The 18,687-nt window shown below is 46.2% G+C and overlaps 1 protein-coding gene across 3 annotated transcripts in view; it reads right to left on the bottom strand.

Annotated features, from left to right (window-relative positions):
* KIAA1549L (KIAA1549 like) overlaps nt 1-18,687 on the bottom strand; it is a 262,165-nt gene that overhangs the window by 78,546 nt on the left and 164,932 nt on the right. For all 3 annotated transcript variants that reach the window (XM_047693070.1, XM_047693071.1, XM_047693072.1), the window contains exons 8-11: nt 18,312-18,474; nt 16,482-16,541; nt 10,198-10,349; nt 4,834-5,005 (exon numbers count right to left, since the gene is read on the bottom strand). In XM_047693070.1, coding sequence (XP_047549026.1) covers nt 4,834-5,005; nt 10,198-10,349; nt 16,482-16,541; nt 18,312-18,474 — 547 coding nt within the window. The remainder of the gene's footprint in view (nt 1-4,833; nt 5,006-10,197; nt 10,350-16,481; nt 16,542-18,311; nt 18,475-18,687) is intronic.

Genomic DNA, 18,687 nt, shown 5'->3' with positions numbered 1-18,687 from the left:
GCATTACTCTCTGATATGATACATATGTATTTGCTCATTCTCTGTCTCTGCCTCTCCATTAAAATGTACACTCCAAGAGAGTCGGGAGGTTTTTTTTTTTTCTTCTCTTGTTCACTGTTACACTCCGAGGGCCTAGAACAGGTTACTCAATTAGAAGTTGAATGACTGTATAAATGAACTACCATTATCCCTGTTGCAATTTGGCTCCCCATGTAGGTATTCGTATGGCAAAGACTAAGGGCCAATTAAGGAAGTCCCATCTCTTTGGTAGTTCTAGTCTATATTTTAAATTAATATACTACCAGTCTGGTTTATATACCAGTCTTTTCTAAGTCTGCTTAGCATAAGTTGGTCCTCCTGGTCCTGCTGAATTCCAAGGGCTACTAGACCCACAAAACTGAGGACAAGACTCTGGAACACTTTAGAGACCCCAGTGGCAAGTGACGCAGGATGAGTCAGCTGGTCTTTCTCTCCAACTTCAACGGCTCCTCATTAGCTAAGATCTGCCTCTCATCCCGCAGCACTAGGATATGGAGTTCTTTAGTATAAAAAAACTTCTTTTCCATAGTTTTTATCCATCAGTGATTAATCACATTATTAACTTCTGAAAACAGCTCATTAGATGATATGCTTCTGTTGACATCAAACATTTAATTGCTACTGCTTTTAGTAATTTGGTATTTATGAGTGAGTTTGGTGCCATTAACTTTTTTTTTAAGATTTTATTTATTTATTTGACAGACAGAGATCACAAGTAGGCAGAGAGAGAGGGAGAAGCAGGCTCCCCGCCGAGCAGGGAGCCCGATGCGGGGCTCGATCCCAGGACCCTGGGATCGTGACCTGAGCCGAAGGCAGAGGCTTTAACCCACTGAGCCACCCAGGCGCCCAGCCATTAACATTTTTTAAAGCTTATGGTTTCCATGAAAAATAACCATATGCCTCTTTTGGGTATGCTATTCTATCGTGGTGAAGAAAAATGCAGAGCGTATCAGAACATGATACCCTAAATGTATATTTCATTAGCAAGAGTTAATATTTACATGTGTCTTGCTTTTACTTGGTTTTATCATTTTGGTGTCATGTTCCTTCTTGGTGCAGTATGTAAAATCCTTTCACCTCTATTTAGATGGAACAGAATACATTTATCATATGTATATTAGTAAATTCATTTAACGGTCAAAGAGATAGTAAAATTAGGTCAACTGAAATCATTCAAACCCAGTGCATTCATTGGTACAGTGATCTAAAACTGCACAGTCATATACAGAAGCGAAGGGGCAGGAACGGCTATATAATTTGCCAGGACTTGGGGAGAGAAAGGATAATAAAGGGCAACGACACATTCTGAGCCTCTGCTGTGCGTGAGGCTCTGTGATAAGTTCTTTGCTCAGGTGCTGTTCTTACCCTCAATTTGCAGATGAGGAAACTGAACCCCAGGGAGGTTGGATGGTTTTAATGAAAAGTCATCTCTCTGAAATAAACAGTTTGCCAGTTCTAAGTCGGAATGGAGAGAGAGAATGTGTGTGTGTGTGAGCACACACGTGCAGGGGAGGGTCTGGCCCAGGGCCCAGTCACTGGTGAGCGCTCAGTCCATGTCATTCTCCTGCCCAAACACTCCCGTGGCTCTCATTCCACTCGGGGTGTGGTCTTTGGGGCTCAAGCAGTTGTGGTCCCTCACGTGCACCCTGACCTCACGATGTTACTCTCCCCCATCAGGCACATCCTCGCTGGGTCTCAAACCCTCCCCCTCAGTAGCCCCAGGTGGTTGCTCATAGATCTTCTTCTTAAACCCCCAACCATTTTAAATCATGATCTTTATCTCCTTGACACCCCCCTAGCCTCCCCTGCTTCATTTTTTCCCAAAGCACTTATGAGCATCTAACATTTTACTTGCTCATTTTGCTTATTTGATCTGCCCATTCAGGAATGGAAACTATGGAGGGCAGGGGTTTTGTCTGCTTTGTTCACTGCTATCTCTCCAGGGCCAGGAGAGCGCCAGGCACATAACAGGCTCTCAAAAATATTTGTTGAAAGACTGAATGAACACAAATCCCCTTTGCCAAAGGATCAGTCTATTGCTTTCTTGAAGTGACATTTTTTGTGGCAATGTCTGACAGCCAGGTAAGGTAAACCAGTCCCCACTCTGGTCAGCCTCATTGTGGGGAGAATCTTCCCCACTCCAGCAGCTGGATCACTGCCGTGAAGGGCGCCTCCTTTCAGATCAGGTGGAGCAGGTGAAAACCTCCATTAGAAACATGGTTGATTCAGTAACGTTTGCTGTTGCCCATTACTCAGAGGTGATGGGGATGGGGCAAAGGGGCATCGCATTCTCCATCACAGGGCACTGCATGCAGGGCGCTGCACCCTGGCCCTAGTGATTTAGAGACACTAGAATGCACAGAATGTTAACACTCTCCCTTTAGAGGGACAAGGTGTTTGTTCAACATCACAATTCTCCATTTAAGGTGTTGATCTCAGGTTCACATTGCTGGCTGATTTCAAAACTTCAAAACTATTAAGAGAAAATGGCACCACATCCGCCAGGAAACCACTCCCACCAAGGTCACCAACCATTGCCAATTTTACCAAATCCAGTTCACCTCTGTCTTTATAGTACGTTGCCTCTCAAGAATCGAAGTTGACACTGTAGCTCACTTCCTTCCGGGACATTCCTTTCTTTGCTTATTTCTGGACCTTGTGCTCTTCTGGGCTTCTTCCCACCTCCCTGGCTCCTACTTCTCATTGCGGGCTCTCGCTCTTCCCTCTTGTGGACTCCCCATCTATACTCATAGCTCTTCTGGTTCATCTCACCTGTTCCCTTAGCTCTATCTGTCACCAGTGTTGATGACTCCAGGGTTCTAGCTCCTGAGCTCTGCGTGGATGTCTGACAGACATCTCAACCTTAACGTGTCCAAACCGAACTCCCAATTCCATCTCCCCACTCTTGCTCCAACTCCAATAAAACTCTCTCTCCTGCCCTCAACATATGACAGCACAAGCAGCACTCAAGCAAACATCTGGGAGTCATGCTTGATTCCTCCGACCCTGACCTCCTCCCGCCACACACAGAATCCATTGTCTTGCCCCATCAGCTCTGTCCCCCCAGAAGCTCCCAAATCCATCCACTTCTCTGATCTCTACCTCGAATACCTTCACCTCTCTCCTGGGCACTTGCCATGGTTTTCACTCCTGTCCTCTACAATTCGTTCTCTAGCTGGAGAGGGAGAAAGAGCTGAGGATGGAACCCCAGGGAACTCACATAAAGACGATGCTGCAAAACCGAAGCAAGTTGCCAACCTGACCAGTCGTGGGGATGGAACCCACAGGGAGGGAAGGAGAGAGGCACAGAAGAAGAGACTCTGGGTTAAAGACGTCATTTAGAAGCCGAGATTGCACAGGGTGGCCATCGTTTCGGGCAAAGCTGAGTCGGTGAGGGTGTGCAGGCCAACAAGTGACTCCACACCAACAAGGAAGCCGGACTCACCCAGATGAAGGCAGGAGATGAGCATGAGAGGCAAACCACGAGCCAAGAGCCAGGTTCTTGAGGAGTGTGGACACCAGTTGGGAAACCCATGGGAGAGGACCACCTTCTGTGCCCGGTGCTCAACAGGCTACCATTCTAAAACGTCCACCACGGGGCTCTCTCACCTTCGTCATCGCCATCCACCTCACTTTCTGTGTAGGCCTTGTTTGCATCCCCAACATCTGGGTCATCACAGACCCTCCTGACTAGTCCTGCTCCTCTCATCCCGGACTGCTGACAGGTTAACCTCTGCAAATACTAGGTGGTTCCAATGACGTGAGTCCCCTGCCCAGAAATCCTCAACAGCTCCCCACAGTCCATCGTGTTATGCTCGATCTCCTTCTCCCACCATCCAAGGCTCCAGTCTCCCAAGCAATATCCCTTTCTGAGCTCATCAGCTCTTCCTCGAGTTTCTGCTCTGCAGGCGAGTCGGACCCTTTGTTAATCAAGCATGCCCAGCACTTCTCACCTCCCTTCCTTTGCTCCTGTAGCTCCCTCTTTCTGGAATACACACCCTTCCTCTCCTGCTGCTGAAATCTTAGCGTGTAACCCAGTTGAAAACACACAGTTGAGGTCAGATAGATCCAGATTCATATCCTGGCGAACCAAGTACCAGTTCTCTTGGTGTTGAGCCGGTCGGCTAACTTTCCTGAGCCTACAGTTCCACAGCTAGGATTTGGAGCTGAAGGAGGTTGCCCCAGTGAGAGGGGAAACTGAGGAAAGTGCTGTAAGGCAGCGGGCATAGTGCCTGCCACCGAGGGGGCAACTACTATTTCTCATGCGCTTTCTCTGTTCATTTTTTCTGGGTGGCCCTTCAGAGCAGACTGTCCCTCCCCCGAGCCCTGGATCCCTCCGCCTCCTCCCTGCACTTTCCCGCATTCTGCTCCTTTGTATCTGCATTCACTCCTTCTCTGCTCCTTAAAGATAGTGACCAGGTCTTGCCCCCTTCTGTATGTCCAGCAGCACCGAGCACAGTTCATGCAGGACTCCGTAAATGCTCACTGAACAAAATTATCTTTAACTCCCCAGCAGACAATACAATCTCAGCCATGGTGATTTTTCTAGGAGAAAGAGTGGGTAGGACTTGTGGGAAAGCAAACCATTATCATCATCCTAATACCCAAAACATATCCCTCACCCAAAACCTACAGCTTCAAACAACACAGGAAATAGCTGACTGACTTAAGAATCTTCTCCAACACAAATATGTTTAGGTCCGGGTCCGTTAATGTTAGTTTGGGGCATCACTTTAATTTGCAGGAAATATTTAATGGTGTTAAAAATAATGAACGGGAAGACTATCCCCTTACGGTCAGCTTGCAGAAGGACAACATGATGCAGGGTCAAGGCCATCCTTTGGGAGTCAATGGTGCTCAGGATCTTGGCAGCTGCAGTCCCCAGCAAAGGCTTCCCGTTGTACAGGGTGTAGTAAGTCAGCTCCGCTGGGTCCTTGGGTCCCGGCACCCGCTGCATCTTTACCATCTTTTGGAAAAAGAGAGGCCAGTTTACAGGGTATCCTGAACCAACCTGCCATTACCGGAGCGATCCGCAGGCTCTCTCCCGATTGCCGAAGCCTTCCGTGGCTACCAGGACCCGCAACATATATTTTAGACATGAACCTCTGTGTACCTCCCTATCACCAGCATCTCAAGGAGCCCTGCTATGGCTGGAGGGAGAGAAAGGGAGGAGAAAAAGGGTTTGAAAATATAAACATCTGGAAAGAACAGCTTGAGACTAGAGAAGAAAACGCTGAAACGGTGATGTCTTCCAGCCTCCAGAGAACTCTGGCCTCATTTGGAAATAGGCCTGCACATTAATTCAGGGCATGTTAGGTTATTCTCAAACAAGATTGCTAATTTCAAACTCCGGCAATTGCCAGGAAGGAAAGAAAAATGAACTTATATGTCTGTAATTCAAAAGATCTCAGATAAAAGCAGGACTTAAAGTTCCTTTTCTAAAATAACCTTTGTTGCCTTTTCTCCCTGTACAAGTGATACATATTCACTACAGAAAATCTGAAAACACAGAAAAGCATCAAGAAGTGAAATAAAATAAGAACAATTTGTAATCCCTCCACCCCAAGCTAATGACATTATTTTGGAGCATTTGCCTCTATTCTTTGTTTTTTTCCACACAAACCTTTTATTTATTATTTTACAAAATTATTTATCATATTCTCTATATAGAATCACACATTGCTATTTTTCCTTGCATCCTTATGTGACCTTAAATGCAACAAAAACATAAGTGGTGGGTGCCTGGGTGGCTCAGTGGGTTAAGCCGCTGCCTTTGGCTCAGGTCATGATCTCAGGGTCCTGGGATCGAGGCCCGCATCGGGCTCTCTGCTCAGCAGGGAGCCTGCTTCCCTCTCTCTCTTTCTCTGCCTGCCTCTCCATCTGCTTGTAATCTCTCTCTGTCAAATAAATAAATAAAATCTTTAAAAAAAAAAAACAAACATAAGTGGTTACACAGCTCTCCAATGCTCACCTCATAAACTTATTTAACAAATCACTTAAATTGTTACTCATTTTTCAGTATTGGGGCTAATTGATCATCATTATAAATATATAAAACATAAATTTTTATATCTACATAATGTTCTACTATATGCATGCCTCATAAACTCAATTAACACTACATTTTTTAATGGTTATCAAGTTTTCACTACTATAATTAACAACTGATAAATATTATGGTATAGCATTTTCCAAAGTGTATATTATAGATTATGAGCTTCATAGGATGTTAAAAGATACTACAGAAATGTTTATAGCAATATTGGTCACATCAGCAAAACAAACAAACAAACAAACAAACAAAAAAACCTTGAAAATTCAAAAGTAGCTAACAGTAGAAGGGATTAATAAGCTATGGTATAGTCACACAATGAAATATTATAGAGTAGTATAAATACCACACCTATTTGTATCAATACGGGTGAATACAAAAGTCTGATAATGAGCAAAGGGAACAAATCACAGAATATAAAGCTCAAACACAGGCAAAACCAAATGATGTCATGTTTAGGGATACACACATGGATGGTTAAACCTCACAGAAAATATAGGCATGACTTAAAATTCAGAAACACACTCAACTCTGATAGAAAGGAAAGGAGTATGTATAATCAGAGAAGACACATAAAAGGCTTCTGGGGTAAGGTAAGAGGAATGTTCTTATGCTTTGGGTTGTGGCTTCCTTTTATTAGTGTTCTTTGAAGTCTACATGACTTGATACTCCTGTGTATGTCTGCTATACATAACAATTAAAAAAAGATACTACTACAACCCAATAAAAAATAGGTTTTTAAAAAACTGACCAGACACTTCACAAAGGAAGGTTAGCTGAATAGTCAAGGAGCATATACAAAATGCTCAATGGGGAAATTAAAAGTAAAACCACAGGACACCACTATCACCCAGCAGAATGACTGAAATAAGGGCCGACAACACCAAGTGTTGATGAGTGTGAGGAGTAACTGGAACTCTATATCTGGTAGGCGGGAGTGAAAATGCTAAACTTTGGGAAAAGGTCTAGCAGTTTGTCAGCTAACATACACCAATCCTAGGAGCCAGCAATTCTACTCCTACACACTTAAGAGAAATGAAAATCTAGGGAGATAGAAAGACTTGTAGAAGAATGTGTATAGCAGCTTTGTTTATAATAACGGGAAACTAGAAGAGGTCTAGAGGTCTCTCAGCAGAAAAACGGGTAAGCAAACTGCAGTATATTCAGACAAGGGGAGGTTACTCAGTGATAAAAAGGAATAAACTCACGAATAACACAACATCATGAACCTAAAAAACACTACATTGACTCAAAAAAGCTTCACACGAAAGAGAATTTACTTATGTATATGAAGTTCTAGATCAGTCCAAACTGATCTATGGTGTGGAAATAATAGGTTACCTTAAAGGGTAACATAGTCACACCATTAATTGCAGAACCTAGATGGTGAGTTTATTGGTGTTTGGTATATAATTTTTTCACTTTTGTGTGTTTAAAAATGTTCATAATAAAATGTTGGAGAAATAGAGGCATTACTAAAAATAAGGTTCTTATTGGCACTTAAATTTACAAACCAGTGTGCTGAATAAAATTAAGGGATTTCTTTACTGCAGGTCTTTTTAGAGTCTTTGGCAGGCCAGTAGGCCTTGGGAATCTTCAAGAAGGGGCTACAGGATGAACCCTTGCCCAGACTGACGGGGCCACAGAGCCCCTTTGCCCCAGGACACCTTATAGGACCATTTTCCTGGACACTGTCTGAGAAACACTGTTCTACTCTCTCATCTTTGTGTTCACCCCTATCTCCTCAGAATGAACTTCCAGGAGTAAGTTCATGACATCTAGGAGGCTGTTGTCTAAATTGCTCACTTGCCCTCCACAGAGGTCATATCCATTTACTGTGCTTGGAACCTCAAGGTTCCAAGGTTTCATCGCAACCTCACCAACACTGGATAATACCATTAGAAATCTTTGGCAGGTGAAGATGGTAACTTGTGGTGGTTAAAATTTGCATTACCTTGATGGCAAATGGAGTTAAACGTTTAAGAAAAATGTTTACTGATCCTATGTATTTCTTCTTCAGACTCAATTTTTCAGATATGTTCACTAGAGAAATATCTTTACTTTCTAGACATATACATTTCCATATTCATGAAAGTGGCTCATCTTTTAAAATTATCTGAGCCCAGCAAAAAGGCCTCTGGGTGGAAGGATGATGTAAAGCTATGCAGAGTGAGTTTTATTTGGGAAATTCAGGCATGTCATTCCTGTCCCTTCTGGGAGAGGAGGGAAGGACAGTGTTTGTACAGAAAGGTAGAAGGTAAATGGGCATTCAAATATTTAATAACTTCACTCAATTTCAACTTCATAGCAAATTCTTCTTACCAAGATTTCTCCAACAGCCATGTGAGAAGGTCATCTACGGCCTCTGTAAACTAGGGATTTGCAGAAATAAACCCCTCCTTACTTTACTCAGACTTCCTGGGCAGCTATGGGGCCACACACATGGAGTACTCACAAGAAATGAGGAAAGACTACCTCGCTGGTCTCTTTTTGACATGTAGAATGTGTTATGTTTCTTAGGTTTACAAATAATACCAGGATTACAGGGTTGTTCTTTCTCTCCCTTCAGCTGAGGCAAATCCCATTTCGCTGTCTGAGTCCCAAAGGTTTCCTTTCTGTTATTTGGAGAAGAGTGAATTACAGGGTTCACATGGACCCCACAGAGGGTAAATCATAACCCGGCACGAGAACTTAACCCTGGCTTTACCTGGTCCCAGGCTGTCACAGACTACAGACTCCAACAGAAAGCAACAAGTAATAGGACAGGGGACCAGATTCACCAGCTGTGAATGGAGGGCCCCGAGTCTCCCTCCAGAGCATGATGCTTGACTCAGGCAGGGAAGTGCATTCCAGAAAATGAGTTCTTTGTACTTTCAAAATTGCCTGGGGACACGATCTGCAGACAGACTGGAGTAATGGCTGTAATTTCCTTTAAAACGCTTCCTCTTAGACGGGGTGATATCTATGTATGTCTGGGTTAAGTTACACCCTCCATGTGGCAATCGCCAATCACCAGTTCACATTTCAGAGGCAGAAGGCTAGATTCCAATTAGGAAACCCACACCCCGGAGGCAGCCACCAGCTCTGTTTCTGAACTCTGACCCCTTGCTCCAGGAGCCTTGCTAATTAGCATAACAAACATTAGCCATCCATTCTCAGGTTCAGTGAAATTAGTGGTATTCAAAATATGAGGATTGGCTAGAACGTGCTAGAGATGCTCCCACTCTGGCTTGAACTGAATCCAGAATCTAAAGAAGATTGGCACCTCTATCTTGGGATGGCCATGGAGTCTGACGCAGACTCGGAGTTGAGTGCTTACAGATTAGCCAGGAGGTGCGAGGAACGGACTGATAGGAGGTGATGGGGGATGGCAGGGAACTCGGAGAGGTACATTATTAATCCAGTTACCACAGCGAGTAGCTAATGCTTAACTCCATGGGAAGGCTCTGGCAGACATTGAACACATACATTTCGGAATTCCCCCAGCCAGGAAGCAAGAGGGCTGTCTGTTGTATTCACACCCTCGCCGCTCATGAATTCCCAGGCACTTCAGCCACTTCTGGCTTCTGGATCTCAAGAGTGGCCCTTTGATAAAGGGGTAGCAGTGGTATGGAAGGCCACTGGCATTCGGTAGAGACGTGCCTGCTATGGTTCCCTTGCCTAAGTCCTTGCGTGGTCCCCTGTCCGTTAGGGACGTGGAGGGCTCTGTTGGTTGAAACTGACTAAAGATCACAGAATCCTGCCCCTGGAAAATTGGTTTGTGTGTCTGCCACCCACAGGAGTGGATGGCCCCGAGGTCTGGGACTCCGTCCAGTCCCCCGAACAGGTTGGGGAGCAGTGCTTGCTTCCCAGTAACTTTTGTTTAATAAATACGTGCCCATGTACAGAATTTGTTCTGAAACCTTATAGTCTAGAAGGGAGATAGTCAGGAAAATGTAGCTCACTCTCACCCTCCCACCGCCAAATCCGATGGTCATGACCATGAACCCCCCCAGACCTAAGGGCCCTGTTGGTGACCTGCTCCTCTGCACGCAGCATGGTTTACTTGGCCCCAGGACGCTCCCGCACGTCCATTAAAAGAGCCCAGTGGCTCTGGCCACACCCACCTGTACGGTGTAGCTTCCCAGGGTGGTGGCCCGTTTGAACCGCCGGCCTTGTTGCTGGGACATCATGAAGAGCTGGGCCAGGCGCTGCTCCATGACCCGGGCAAAGCTCTGGTTGTGCAGGCCCACCAGCGAACTGTCCACGCCCTGGAGCACTGTGGAGGCAGAAGGCAGAAGGGGCAGCTCAGAGGACAGAGTCCACGCTGACGCAGAAACCTCGGCCAGCCCCAGGCCTGCACCAGCCACGCAGGGCCGCGGGCCCTATCTCATGTTGGGCTTGGCCATCCTTACCCAGTTTCACCCTCACGACAGCCCCAGGAGTTAGGAATCACCGTCCTCATGTTACGGATGCTGAAAGGTTATGGGATTTGTCGAAGACCATGCAGCTAGTGACCGGTGCCATCAGGCTTCAAACCCACGCTTATGTAACTGCAAAACCCAGGCTTCTCTCCTCCATGAGCTGTGACATGCCTAATACTGTTGTACTGAACCCACACCTTATTTAAGATGTTCTGTGTTGTTAGATCATATGGGAATACAGCCTAGCAGGTGGTATGACTAATCGCAACTTTCCCTGGTTCCCACTCAGAAGGCCTAGCTCAGGGCTACCCTCACCTCGTCAGGAGCTTTGCGAAGGCATCGGGGCTCTAGCCTGCAGCTCGGTCCCTCACACCTCGACAAACCACCCTGTTCCATGTCCTCATCTCCCCCTCCTCTAGGGGGTCCTTTGGGGATGCACCCCAAAAGTGACCCACAGCCTCTCAGGTATAAAGCAGCTTAGAACAATGCCTGGTGCACAGATAGTACATGAAACTCCTCTTTCCAGCCTTCCTGCATGGCTGGGTTTTCTCTACCCTCAGCTCTCCGGAAAGGTAAGGGTTAATGATGGGCCTCCAGGCAACAGCTCCTGGAGGCGTGAAGGAGACCCCCATGAACACCAGGAACATCCCAGGACTGAAAGGTCACTTCCTACAGGAGGGATTTCCTTTTGCCGTCTACCCCTAAAGCACAGTCCTTTCTCCAAGTCCCTTGGGCAATGCAGGGCACTCCAAACACACAGACATTGTCTCCAAACACAGTCAGCCCTGAAGTCAAGAATGTTAAAAAACAACAACAACAACAACAACAACAACAACAAAAACCCCTTATCTTTTTAAAGAGACACAAACTTACAACAGGCTGGGGATATAATATAAGATTTTTCATTAACAGAATTTATTCTACCACAGTCCAGCCAAGGGCCATTCATACCACCCATCTACAGGGATATGGAAATAGCTTGAACAGAAAGCACAAGTTGTCATCATGAGCACGTTCTGAGCAGGCCCAGAACAAGCAACGGGCAGCACCGCGATCCAGAAGATGATGCTGCAACTGATCAAGAGAAAAGTAAAACCCACAGCTGAGTCTACGAAATTACTTCTTCAAAGCCACAATTGCCCAATAATCCCCATGGAGGGCATAAAGCAGCTCTCTTTCTAGGGTCCTTGTGAGGGACTCCCAGCTCGTCTGTCAGCAGAATTCCTGCAAACAGAGAGAAGACAGGTCGGCACCATCCGCTCTGTGGCCGGTCCCGGAGAGGACCCTCAGAATCCCTCTGACACAGCTGTCAGGCTGGGGAAGGCCAGCTTACCTCCTGGCCCCAGAGAGGAGAGCCACGTTCCTGCAGCGTCAAAGATATGCCTCTAGTAAAATTAAAGAACCACTGCTGAAAGATTACTTTTTTTTTTTTTTTTCTTTTTAAAATCAGCTCCAGGGATGCCTGGGTAGCTCAGTTGGTTGGGCCACTGCCTTTGGCTTGGGTCATGATCCAAGGGTCCTGGGATCGAGTCCCACATCGGGCTCCTTGTTCATCGGGGAGCCTGCTTCTCTCTCTGCCTTGCCTGCCACTCTGCCTGCTTGTGCTCTCTGTCCCTCTCTCTCTCTTTCTGACAAATAAAGTCTTTAAAAAAAAAAAAATCAGCTCCACATCCAGCGTGGAGCCCAACGCAGGGCTTGAACTCACAACCCTGAGATCAAGAGCTGAGCTAAGATCAAGAGTCAGATGCTTAACCAACTGAGCCACTCAGACGCGCCCCAAGGGATGACTTCTAAGTTGGCATCTCCTGACTATCAGACCAGAGCAAGAGTGGAGACACAAGACATTCAAAGTGCATCATCATGGGTTACTCTAAGGGAATCCCAGTGATGACTCAAGGGCAGACATCAAAGAAAGGGACAAAGACCCCAGGTGATGAAAAAGTTCTGGAAATAGGAAGTGGTGATGGCTACACGGCACTGTGAATGTACTTAATACCACTGAACTGTACACTTATACGTGGTTAAAACAGTAAATTGCGGGGCACCTGGGTGGCTCAGTGGGTTAAAGCCTCTGCCTTTGGCTCAGGTCACGATCCCAGGGTCCTGGGATCGAGCCCCACATCCGGCTCTCTGCTCGGCAGGGAGCCTGCTTCCTCTTCTCTCTGCCTGCCTCTCTGCCTACTTATAATCTCTGTCTGTCAAATAAATAAATAAAGTCCTTAAAAACAAAACGAAACAAAAAAAACCCCAGTAAATTGCATGTGATGTATATTTTACCCCAATTTTTTTTTAAGATTTAATTTATTTATTTGACAGATATCAAATACCCTCGGGCAAGTCGCTTAGTTCCTCTGGACTCTGGTTCATTACCTGAAAACACAGGGATCCTAATCTACTCCTGATTGTGTCATTAGGGAGAACAGATACTTAAAAACAATGCTTCGAGCGGGAGCTACAAAGACTTGCGATGACATCCGTAAATGTTAGCTGTTGCTGTTTGCTCAAATGTGCCCCTTCTTGGTGAGACACTTTTTTTCCCAGAGGAAGAAAAAACTATGTTCCCAGATGGTGGCTTCTTTCCTTTCCCCTGAGAAGTGCCACGGGCCTCAGGCTCCCAGCCCTCTCTTCCCACCTAGAAGGGTTTCAAAAGGGGGGTGTGTGTCTCAGAGCGGCCCAGAAGCAGGAGAGGAGTCTGGATGCTGGCCCAGGTGCCCAGGAAGACAGCACGCTTCAGTACATCTGCCGGAGGCCCTGGGCACCCCACTTAGCCACCACGGACTCGACCTTACAGGAGGTGGGCAAGTCCCCAGCTGTGATCATGGGAGCTCTCCAGAAGATTCAGGGACTGTTACATCACTGATCTGTTAGTTCTTCTTTATTGACGACTGCACTGGGCTCTAAAATTCCAAGAGTCAGCGTGGCCTGGTTCAGCTGCCTATATTGAAGCTGAATTGTTTTATGTGTCATTGAATCCCATACATTCAGAGCGAAAAGAACCAGAATGCTCAGCTCCTATCTTCTCACTCCACAGGGGACAGCGTGACACCCAGAGGGCCTGAGTGACCTGCTCAAGGACACACTAGGTTAGCAGCAGCAGGGCTGAGACTGGAAGAAATCCTGAGACTGCTGGGTCTGGGATATTCTGAGTCTGGTGGTGCACTAAAGACCGGTGGACAAGCCCAAGATGAGCTCTGACCTCTGTGAGGCCGCAGCATTAAGTCTGTGTCGCTATCCTGCCTCCTCCATACAGCCCTGACCACAGGACCCATGCACAGCAGAGGGGGCCGTAGGAAGTGCCCTAACTAAGCCACTGATTTTCCACCAGTGAGCGACCCATGCTCAGAAAGGGGAGAAGTGTACAGAGGGCAAAAACATATATATTTTTAAAAGATTTTATTTGTTTTAGAGAGAGAGAGAGAGAGAGAGTGCGCACACGCACATGAGCGGGGGAAGGGGCAGAGAGAGAGGTAGAGAATCCCAAGCAGATTCCGTGCTAAGCACAGAGCTCGATGTGGGGCTTGATCTTAGGACCCTGAGATCATGACCTGAGCCGAAACCAAGAGTTGGATGCTGACCCGACTGAGTCACCCAGGCTCCTCAAAACACATTTAATATAAGTTTAGTGGGAAAGCAGGTGGAAACACATCATTTCATAATACCAACAACAGCAAGGACAGTTGCTCCCCATCCGCTGAGCTGTCGGCAATGAGCAGAAGACAGAGTGCCCATGTCGGATTTCTGGGAGCCAAGGGCAGAGCGGTTTCAAGGAGCTGTGCCTCACAGCCGGATGAATAAGGCTATCTTCATCTCAGGTCCTAATCTCCTACCCGTTCTGTAAGTGATGGTCAAAGGCCAGAGGTGGCCACCATGAGTGTAGCAAGTGGGTCCTGAGCCCAAGGGAAGGAAGGAGGGTCATGCTGAGACTGCTTCTAGCCCCTTCTGCCGGCACTGATACAACTAGCCCCAAACACGGCGGCAGGGGCCACTGTTCACTCTGATCACCAGCACTATGTCCTCAGGTGGGCAAGGGTGGCGTCCCAGGATGACTTCGTGAAGGCTACATCATTAAAACAGAGGCAGGACGAGACCCAGGTACGCAGGGAGGTTTTCAAGGAGAGCCTGTGTTTAAGGGCAGGTGTGTTGCCATTTAATGGAAACCTCACAGTTCATAGAAGCAGAGACATCTGCAAAGTGTTCCTTTGCACAAAAGCAGTGTTCCTGGTGGAGGAAAAATTAGGAACTTCCTGATTTTGGAAGAGTTACATAACCTGCTGTTTCAAAAATGCATCTTCCTCTTGGGCATAAACTCTGTGTTTTTCCTTTCTTTCTTTTCCTTCTTTCCTTTCTTTTCTTTCTTTCCTTTTTCTCTTTTCTTTCTTTCTTCTGAGAGCACCAGGGGGCTGGGGGAGGGGTATGAGGAGCAGAGGCAGAGAGAGAGAATCTCAAGCCAGCTCCATGCCCAGGTCCAAGCCCAATGCAGGGCTTGATCTCAGGACCCTGAGATCATGACCTGAGCCAAAACCAAGAGTCAGAAGGATACTTAACTGACTGGGCCACCCAGGTGCCCCGTTTTTCCTTTTAAAACACATTTCTTTAGTTTCCCTTCTTAGCGGTAAAATAATCTCTGCATAGCCATAGTTCTGTGGGGGAGAAAGAAAGGCAATTTTCTGCAGTTTCAGAGCGGTCTTGAGCAGGCCTCCCTGAGCAGTGGGTGGGCTCCTTTGGTAGGAATCTAGGCAGCATCCTAGCCATTGCTGCTTGGGACAGCAAGTGAGAGAGGGGATGGGGCAGGGACGATGGGAGGGAGGTTTCCAGGCACACCCTCCATGACTTGTAGGATCTTCCTCCCTCTTTGTTATGGGTTCAATTATGTCCTCTCACAACTCATAGATTCAAGTCCTAACCCCACATACCTCAGAATGGGACTGTATTTGGAGACAAAGCCCTAAAAGAGGTGATTAGGGTAAAATAAGCTCCTACGGGTGGGCCCTAATCCAGTATACCAGGTGTCCTTACTAGAAGAGGAGGTTAGGACATAGACACACACAGAGGGAAGGCGTAAAGGAAAGACAGCCATCTACAAGCCAAGGAGAGAGGCTTCAGAAGAAACCAAGCCTGCTGACACTTTGCTGTCAGACTTCCAGCCTCCAGAATTATAAGAAAATAAATTCCTGCTTCTGAAGCCCCAAAAGTCTGTGGTACTTTTTTACAGCAGCCCCACCAAGCTAATATCCTCCCCTCCTTCCTCCACTGCCATGGACAGCTGGGCTGGTCACTTCCCCCACAAACATCTGTCTTCTCTGCTCCCAACGCTTGTTTCTGTAAGATTTTGAGAGCAACTGTCTGGCTTTGGAAAAACACAAACAAGAACTTTTTTTGCTGTTTCATAAAGCTCAGCTGGGAAATGTCAAGGAAAAAAAGAAAATGTCACCCAAATACCCTCTACTTCCATCCGCCCTCACTGTCAGGACACGCCTGGGCTCCACCAAGACTAGTGTAGGTGTGGGGCATGTGCCAGGGGAAAGAGAAAAGTGCATGCCCAGCATTCTTCTACCTTTCACTGGGGTTTTGTAGGGCAGTGTGGAAAGGCCTACCATCTTTAAGTAAACAACCATTCCCATGGATGTACCCCAGACATCCACAGGTTACCGCCATACCTTCTGATTGGTCTACATTTTGCAAAGAGGATGCCAGTGGACTTTATAGGTTGCTGTTTCGAATGTTTATCTAATAAGATTCACCTTCAGTGATATCTTTTCTTAGCCTTATTTACCCACTTCTGGCCCTATGGAAGTAATTCCCTGACATAAAACAGGACCAAAGAAAAGCTGCTGATCCTATCACTGAATGCCATGCAGTTTTAATTATTATAATTATAATAATTACTATTTTTAAAATTTTGGTGTCTTCTTCTGACATGCAGTTTAAAAAAAAAAAACAAACAAACCAACCTGATAGGGGAGAAGGAGAGTAAAATAAGAGATTACCTGTAATTACCCAATAGTCTCTGGTTGTTTCTGATATATCAAGGTTAGGATATTCCAGCGCTAAAACAAAGAAGAAACACACCAAGTTAGTTTCATGGGTTTTATGTGCAAATATTATTAAGGAAAATGGACACAGGTGACAAAATATCAAACAGCTAAATTTGGCTTTAACATTCTCAGGGAACTCCAGAACATGCAGGCCAACACTATCTTGCTGTTTTGAAAAGTAAAATACTCAGTAAAGGGCTAACTTTCAGATGAAGAGTTTTCTAGGGTTTGTGGATTTCTGTTCTCTTTTTTTCCATCAAATCTTCTTTTTTTTTTTTTTTTAAAGATTTTATTTATTTATTTGACAGAGAGAAATCACAAGTAAGCAGAGAGGCAGGCAGAGAGAGAGGAGGAAGCAGGCTCCCTGCTGAGCAGAAAGCCCGATGCGGGGCTCGAACCCAGGACCCTGGGATGATGACCTGAGCCGAAGGCAGCGGCTTTAACCCACTGAGCCACCCAGGCGCCCCTTCCATCAAATCTTCTTAAGTGGAATGTCTTCATTATCAAGACTCACAGCTAGAAGTAACTCTGGCTTTCTTTGTGAAAATTTCCCAACCATCACTAATGTTTTTAGGAATGATCATCTCTTGAATGGATTTTTCCAGTGTCAAGGACTAAGCGGATTATTAGCCAAATGTTTGTGACAAAAAGTCCCATATTTTTGCAGGTATGGTGACCACAAGAGTTAATTCATGGAAAGGGTTTAGTGCAGTGCCTGCCACCTAGTAAGTGCTCAATAAATTTTAGTTGTTGTAATTATCAGAATGTCAAGAGGAAAGAAAATAAGTTCTTCACAGCTGCCATGTGACATAATGAATGCCATCTTTCCTGAGATCACCTTTCCCTAAAATCCAGACTCATCTTTCCTTACTATATGGAAATTCACAAAAGCCTGCCATTAAACATTCAAAACAAATTTCTTAGTGGCTACTCTGTGCTAGGTACATCCACACACACCCTTTTATTTAGTCACAGTATCAAATGTAACCACAGAAGGAAATAGAAGCAATCTTGCTAATATGTGTCTAAAAAAAAAAAACAACCAAACCATGACCAGTGACCTTGAGAAATGTATCAACAATTGAATTTAACAGCACCAATCTCGACTTCCTTTGGCTACCAAGTAAGTGTTTGGGTACATAATGTAGGCCGCGTTGTCTTTGGAGTCTGTGCCTGCTGCACGGTAATGAGGGTTATGTAACTGAAGCATCAGAGGAAGACAGGCCAGGGGACTGACTATGGAGAATTCATGCAGCGAAGTCACGATGCTGATTGCAAATGAGCTGCGTTGTGATACCTACAGCCAGGGCAAGGGCCGAAGGCCGGGCAACATTTGCTGATGGCAGAAGTGGGGGAAACCATCACAACCCAGATTGCCACAGGGACAGATGCCCTACGGGGCAGTTACTGTCAGTTCAAAGGCGAGCAGCTTGGGTTCAAACCCCACGTTCCATGTCTCATTAGCTACTTGAGAGTGAGCATTTCGTGAACCTCTTGGAACTTCAGTTTTCCCCTTTGCGAAGCGGGGCTCGCTTTGTACTCCCTTACAGGGTGCTCTGTGAGGATTCGACGACGGAAGATATACGGAAGCTAAAGGCTCCTAGCGAGGGCTTACTTTCAATGTGCAATAAACTTGTCATCAATTCAATCCTGGTTTATCACCAATTCCAGTTATTTTATGATAAAAGAGTTAGTATGTACAATAGATGTTTGTTAAATGGAGAAAGGACCCTGGGGTCTCAGGGGAAAGGCAGTGTCCCCGTGTGGTGTGGGCATACTCACGTTCAGCAATGGTGAGCGGTGGGTAGGTGAGGTAGAACCCAACCAGCTCAGCCGAGAGCTGGCGGAGGAGGCTGCTGGCGACCGTGCCGTTGAGGAAGGAGCTCCGATTGCCCACCACGTACACCAAGGTGACTGTCTGGGAGGCGTTGGATGTGCTCACCATCTGAATGGACACAGGAGGGAAGGGGAGGGAGACACGCCCCATAAGACGAAGGTCTGTTTCATGGAGGCCGTGGGAGAAGTTTAAGCAGAAGTTGAGGGGGGGAAATGAAAGGGAGGGGAAAAAGAGCAAGGAAGAGACAAGAATAACAACACTCATCATTTATGGTTACTCTCTGCGTGTCGGGCTTCGGGCTCATGGTCTCATTCAAGGCTC

This window comes from Lutra lutra, chromosome 10 (genome assembly GCF_902655055.1).
Source record: "Lutra lutra chromosome 10, mLutLut1.2, whole genome shotgun sequence".
In the NCBI taxonomy this organism is placed as follows: domain Eukaryota; kingdom Metazoa; phylum Chordata; class Mammalia; order Carnivora; family Mustelidae; genus Lutra; species Lutra lutra.
Note: the sequence above shows the minus strand (reverse complement) of the source record. Positions and strands in the feature narration are given on the sequence as shown.